Source organism: Silene latifolia, chromosome 10 (assembly GCF_048544455.1).
Source record: "Silene latifolia isolate original U9 population chromosome 10, ASM4854445v1, whole genome shotgun sequence".
NCBI classification, from domain to species: Eukaryota; Viridiplantae; Streptophyta; class Magnoliopsida; order Caryophyllales; family Caryophyllaceae; genus Silene; species Silene latifolia.
The window spans coordinates 137,732,747-137,740,255 of record NC_133535.1 but is presented as its reverse complement, the minus strand read 5'-3'; the positions used below and the strand labels follow the sequence as shown (position 1 = coordinate 137,740,255).

Below are 7,509 nucleotides of genomic sequence, written 5' to 3'. Positions count from 1 at the left end.
GGAGGTAGGGGAGGGGACGAGAAAAAAAGTAGGAAGGGAAAGGGATAGAGATAAGAGGAAAGATTGCTTAAATTTTTCTTTGTTGAAGGAGAAATAAATTGTCTTCGATAAGGGAGACGAGGATCCATATCATCTAGATTAAAGATTGGTGTTCATGGAGCTAAAGTGATTTATAACTTCTTAGACGTAAAACGTGGCAGAAAGGTAGTGATAATGGTAGTGGATTGGAGGTTCGTTGTTTCAAGTATTAAGAACTAATCACAGTGGCTGATGTTTTATTTTGCGGGTAAATTAGTGGGATGGAGGGAGGGTGCATTTGTGGAGGGTGATGAGTTTAACGAGGATAGTGATAATAAATAAGGTTATTTATCTGTAAAATATCGCTTACATTAAAACATATAGGTAACATGAATAATAAAGAGAAACCTCAAAAGATCATACTGATAAACTTTATCTTGACCCCATCAATCCAAATTAAAGTAAAATCTTAATTTTAACAACATTTTCGAGAGTAAGGGTTAGTTTCAATTGGATTGTGGATTTTTCTAGAAGTAGGGGTTTAGTTTTTCACTTGGTTGGATATATTTGAGAGAAGTTTTGAAAACAATGATCAATCTTTCAAGGGATGATATTGTTTTAGATCATGTGTGTGAATAAGGAAGAAAAATAGGGGTCTACATGAAGGATTTTGTTTCAAATGAGAAGATGGGGGGCAAAACTATTGTTATAGTGGGGTGTCATAAGCAGCCCCGACCATGTAGTATTGCGTTGGAATTTGGTTCACATTCAAATGTACGTCTATAGTTTGACCGGGAGATATAACATTTAACTACCTATAAATGTTTTTACGTAACTACCATTTGACCCAACAATGATTAAATTATGGTTGTTGTTCTAAAGAAGGAGATTTGTTGCATCATTGAGTTGATTATGCAAAATAGATATTATTGTTTTCCTTGACCAATTGAAAAACAAATAGGTATTAACGAACAAAATTTAAAAACTCTTAGTCCCAAGTACTATATATATATATATATATATATATATATATATATATATATATATATATATATATATATATATATATATATATATATATATATATATATATATATATATATATTGGTTTTCTTTTCCTAAAAAAATACATTGTCGAGAGCAAGGGTTAGTTTCCATTGGATGATGGATTTTTCTAGAAGTAGGGGTTTAGTTTTTCACTTGGTTGGATAAATTTGAGATAAGTTTCGGAGAGGAGGATCGATCTTTCAAGGGATGAGATTGTTTTAGATCATGTGTGTGAATAGAGAATAAAAATAGAGATCTGCGTGAAAGATTTTGTTTCAAATGAGAAGATGGGGGCCAAGACTACTGTTATAGAGAGGAGAAGGGGGGGGGGGGGGGTAAGTAACCCTGGTCATGTGGTATTGTGTCAGAATTTGGTTCACATTCAAACGTACTTCTATAGTTTGACCGGGAGATATAACATTCTAACTACCTTTAAATGATTTTACATAATTACAATTTTATCCAACAATGATTAAATTATGGTTGTTAATCGAAAGAAGAACATTTGTTGCATCATTGAGTTGATTATGCAGAGTAGATATTATTGTTCTCCTTGACCAATTGAAAAACAAACAGGTATTAATGAACAAATTCTAAAAACTATCAGTCCAAGTACATATATATAAACTTCATATTGGTTTTATTTTCCTAAAAAAACGATATTTTACACTCTTTTATTCTTATGTCAATATTATGTTAACGGGAATTATTTGTTGGTCATGCAGCATACATAAAATCTTAGATGAACGATGTACTATATGTCTATATTCCATTTCATTGTAAAATTTATCATATATTATTTTAATATCCGTGCAACGCACGGGCAAGAAAACTAGTTTATTAATATACCTAAACTACCCTTACCTTACTCATAACTCATAAGTCATAACAAAACCCACCCAACAAACACACCCATTCATACTTGATCGACAAATCTCCCAATTAAAATATAAACTCCCAAATCAATCGATTTAACCCAAATTTCGCCACCCCTCTAGTCTATAAAAATGATTCCCAAGTTGATTTAGATGCTTTGGAAGCACACGATGAGCAAGATTCTATGTCAAATGAAATCCAAACTTGTGCTTCAGAACCTATTTTCGTTGATCAGGATCAATTGTCAAGTGCACAACATATGTTCGATGAAATGCCAAATTCAGTTTTCAGCTCAAATCAATGTCAGACTCTATTATTTAATCATGATGGGAATGTCCAATGCGTGAAAATGGTCAGCAAGATAATTTAGATGCCATAGGGCAACCACTAGAATTTAAGTCACTTGAAGACGTGAGTGCATCAAATATGGACATGAGAAATTTTGTTTTCTATTAGAATTAATTATTGGTGTTTGGTTTGGCTGCAAAAATCTTTACTTTCTGGTGGCACACATGCTTTTACAAGACACAATTGTTTATCCCGTATAACGTGTAGTTTGTTTAAATTATTGGGATATCTATCAAATCTATGCTTAATGAAATTGCTAAATTTATTACTAGTTCAATATTTTTGTAACGTATCTTGTCTAATTTACGAAATACATGTGACCCCTCCACATGTCTATGATATCCGGATAGTTAATATTTGAAGAGTGTGTTTATTGAGGCAATGTTTAAATTTGTTGACCAATTAAGTTACTTGGTCATACGGTAATCTATATACATGAAGTTTTTGGTATATCAATTAACAGATGTTTAATGTTGAGTGATTCAAAATTTTGTTAGTTAGAGAATAGTCACAGCATCTCTAATTAATTGAAATTTTATTTTGGAATCACGTGTGAAAACTAGACATTATTTGTGATTATTCATATGTAATATAATGAGACTTACCCACAGGAATCTTGTTGTATGTATTTGTATGTCTAATTAGGATAATATATTGAATCTTGTTTCTTAATCTACCCACAGGAGTTAAGAGACGTATATGATTTGATAGTATTGTCATAAAGTTAAAATTTATATGTATCTAATTGAGTAAGACTTTAGCCCACAGGCAAGTTTTATGTCTCTAGATTCATATTTGAGCATGATTTATATTGGTAAAGCATGATTAAGTTTAAAGTCTCAATTTTGGTAATAAGCATGTTATTTTATTATATTTGCAGTAATTTTACCTGGGAGTTCTGTTGATGTTAAATTTGACATTCCTGAATTGAATGGTGATAACTATAAGGTCTGGAAAGAGAGAATGCTACTGCAGTTGGGATGGTTAGATATTGATTATGCTATTCGAAAAGACGAACCACCTAAAGTAACTAAAGAAAGCACTAAAGAAGCAATTGATCTTTATGAAAAGTGGGAGAAATCTAATCGTCTCTCCATTATGTTCATAAAGACCAGAATGTGTGCTAGTATTCGTGGTTCTGTCGATCAACATACTAAGGTTAAAGATCTAAGTAAGGCCATCGATGAGCAGTTTGCAACTTCTGATAAAGCTCTTGCTAGTACCTTAATAATGAAGTTTTCATCTTTGAGGCTCACCGAGACTAAGAGTGTGCGTGATTATATCATGCGCATGAGGGATATTGCAGCTCAACTTAAGACTTTGGAAGTTACCATGTCTGACACTTTTCTTGTGCACTTCATTTTATGCACTCTTCCTCCAAAATATGCTCCTTTTAAGATCTCTTACAACACACATAAGGATAAATGGTCAATTAATGAACTTATGGCCATGTGTGTTCAAGAGGAGGGCAGATTGTTAATGGAGGAAGGTGAAAAGGTGAACCTTACTGTTGCTTCTTCTTCAAAGAGGCAAAAGGATCACACTAAAGATAAGGTAAAGGAAAAGATTTCAGCTGAGCCAGCCATTAAGAAGGAGTCTACGTATTTCTTCTGTAAAAAGAAGGGACACAAGAAGATAGATTGCATTAAGTTTAAGGCTTGGCTAAAGAAGAAAGGTAATTTTCATGCGTTTGTTTGTTATGAATCTAATATGGTTAATGTTAATCATAATACATTGTGGATTGATTCTGGAACTACAATCCATGTTTCGAATACCTTGCAGGGTATGACAAACCTAAGGAAACCAGTGGGCAGTGAACTTTCAATCTATTCAGGAAGCAAGATTAGTTCACATGTGGAGGCCATTGGGACATGCAACTTAATATTAAGTAGTGGTTTTATTTTGCATTTGGAAAAGACATTTTATGTTCCGAATTTCTCTAGAAATTTGATTTCAGTATCAAGACTTGTACCTTTAGGTTTTACCATTAATTTTTCTGACTCTGAATTCAGTATTCTCAGAAATTCTGAAATTATTGGTTATGGTATTTTGTCTGATAATTTATATCGTCTTGAACTGCAAAATAATATTACTCATAATTCCATGCATGTCAATGCTGGTTTAAAACGTTGTATTATGAATGAGAATTCCTCTATTTTGTGGCACCGGAGATTGGGACATATCTCCATTGAGAGAGTAAATAAATTAGTAAAAGATGGAGTACTTGATACTTTAGACTTTACTGATTTTGATACTTGTGTTAGTTTCATTAAGGGTAAGCACACTAACATGTCTAAGAAAGGTGAAAAGAGAAGTTCTAGTCTATTAGAAATCATACATACGGATATTTGTTGTCCGGACATGAACGCTAATGATCCAAAATATTGTATCACCCTTATTGATGATTACTCCCGTTATATGTATCTTTACTTACTTCGTTCTAAGGATGAAGCTTTTGATGCCTTTAAATTGTTTAAGGCTGAAGTAGAGAACCTATGCGGTAAGCGCATTAAGATTGTGAGATCTGATAGAGGTGGTGAATACTATGGTAGATACACTGAGAACGGACAAGCACCTGGTCCATTGGCTAAATTTGTTCAAGAGCATGGGATTGTTGCCCAATACACTATGCCTGGTTCTCCAAACCAGAATGGTGTAGCAGAAAGAAGAAATAGGACATTAATTGAGATGGTGCGTTGTATGAGAAGTAATGTTAAACTTCCTTCATTTTTGTGGGTTGATGCACTTAAGACGGCAGCGTATATATTAAATCGGGTTCCTTCCAAGGCTGTGTCTAAGACATCTTTTGAGCTATTTAAAGGATGGAAACCGAGTTTGAGACATATACGCGTTTGGGGATGCCCGTCGGAAGTGAGAGTGTATAATCCACAAGAAAAGAAACTTGATCCAAGGACTATTAGTGGGTATTTCATTGGATATGCCGAAAAGTCTAAAGGTTATAGATTCTATTGTCCATCTCATAGTACAAGGATTGTGGAATCAAGAAATGCTAAATTTCTTGAGAATGACTTGATCAGTGGGAGTGACCTAATTAAGGACTTTGTCCTGGAGAGGGATCATTACTTTGTCCTGGAGAGGGATCATTATGAAGTTCCACCCTCTGATTCAAGTGACAGATTGGTTTTCATTCACACTCCTCATGTTCAATCGAGTGTTACACAACCAATGATAGAAATTCCAAAAAATATTGATCAAAATATGGTAGATCATAATGAGGAAGAGGTTCACCATGAGGGTGAACAAATTCCATTAAGAAGATCTATTCGTGAAAGGAGATCGGCTATTACTGATGACTATGAAGTATATCTACAAGAATTGGATTATAATGTTAGAGCTGATAATGATCCTATGTCGTTTTCACAAGCCATAAGTTCTACAGATTCTAACTTATGGATGAATGCTATGAAAGGTGAGATGAATTCTATGGCATCTAATGGAGTTTGGGATCTCGTTGTATTGCCTAATGGTGTAAAACCTATTGGGTGCAAGTGGGTTTATAAGACTAAAAGAGATTCACTTGGAAACATCGAGAGACATAAGGTAAGACTCATTGCTAAAGGATTCGATCAAAGAGAAGGAGTTGACTACACAGAGACCTTTTCTCCTGTATCAAAGAAAGATTCTTTTTGAATTATCATGGCCTTAGTAGCTCATTTTGATTACGAGTTATATCAGATGGATGTGAAAACAGTTTTTCTTAATGGTGATTTTGGGGAAGAGGTTTATATGAAACAACCTGAAGGATTCTTCTCTAAAGTTGGTGACCATTTGGTTTGTAAGCTAAATAAATCCGTATACGGTTTAAAACAAGCTTTCCGCCAATGGTATAAGAAATTTCATGAAGTTATTTCTTCATTCGGTTTCGAAGAAAATATAATGGATCAATGTATATATCTTAAGGTCAGTGGGAGTAAAGGTTGTTTTCTAGTGTTGTATGTCGATGATATTTGGCTAGCAACCAATGATAAAGGGTTGCTACATGAGGTGAAACAATTCCTTTCAAGTAATTTTGATATGAAGGATATGGGCGAGGCATCTTATGTCATTGGAATTAAGATCCATTGAGATAGATCTCGAGGCATTTTGGGGTTGTCTCAAGAGGCCTATATCAATAAAGTACTTGAAAGATTCAGGATGAAAGATTGTTCACCAAGTGTAATACCAATTGTGAAAGGTGACCGGTTTTGCTTGGACCAGTGCCCTAGGAATGACATTGAAAGAGAACAAATGAAGAATATTCCATATGCTTCAGCTGTTGGTAGCATTATGTATGCTCAGGTCTGTACTAGACCCGATATTGCATATGCGGTTGGAGTGTTAGGAAGATATCAGAGTAACCCAGGACTTGATCACTGGAAGGCTGCAAAGAAAGTGTTGAGATACCTTCAAGGTACTAAGGATTACATGCTTATGTTTAGACGGACTGAGAATCTTGAAATACTAGGTTATTCCGACTCCGACTATACGGGTTGCATAGATTCACGTAAATCCACATCAGGATATGTGTTTATGCTAGCTGATGGAGCTGTGTCATGGAGGAGTGTAAAACAAAACTTGACAGCTACTTATACTATGGAGGCTGAGTTCATATCTTGTTTTGAGGCTACCTCACATGGTGTTTGGTTGAAAAGTTTCATATCTGGGCTTAGAGTTGTTGACTCTATTTGTAGGCCGCTAAGAATGTATTGTGAAAATTCAACTGCTGTGTTTATGGCTAAGAATAATAAAAGTGGAAGTCGAAGTAAACACATCGACATAAAGTATCTAGCCATAAAGGAGCGTGTTCAGGAAAAAAAAGTGATCATTGAATACATTGGCACAGAGTTGATGATTGCAGATCCCTTGACTAAAGGCATGCCAATTAAGACTTTCAAGGATCATATAGTGAGAATGGGACTTGGTTCCATCATGTAGTACATTCATTAAGTTTTTGTAAGAAACTTTAATTAGGTTGGATATTTTTTCATTTGGATTTATGCGCATATTTATAAAGTAATGTTGAGAAATATCATTTTTGTTTGAACCTGGAGTAAACGTGGGGTTTACTCATTAAGTTAAATGTGTGTGGTGTGAGTGACTTGATATATTGTGATACATGGAAGATTAATTCTTGCACTAAGAGAATTCGTCGCCATGATCCATATGTTGTGTCTCTTGTTAAATGGACCAAGTGGGAGAATGTAAGATATTTTCATAAAT

The 7,509-nt window shown here is 34.4% G+C and overlaps 1 protein-coding gene across 1 annotated transcript; it reads left to right on the top strand.

Moving 5' to 3' along the window:
* Window positions 1-6,444: 6,444 nt before the first annotated feature.
* On the top strand, window positions 6,445-7,224 carry LOC141608329 (secreted RxLR effector protein 161-like). The gene has a single exon (XM_074427690.1). The coding sequence runs from the start codon at window positions 6,445-6,447 to the stop codon at window positions 7,222-7,224; it is 780 nt and encodes a 259-aa protein (XP_074283791.1).
* The last annotated feature ends 285 nt before the right edge of the window (window positions 7,225-7,509 follow it).

Coding starts and splice junctions, on each gene's coding strand:
- LOC141608329 (XM_074427690.1), top strand. CDS start 6,445: ATGAAAGATTGTTCACCAAGTGTAATACCAATTGTGAAAGGTGACCGG.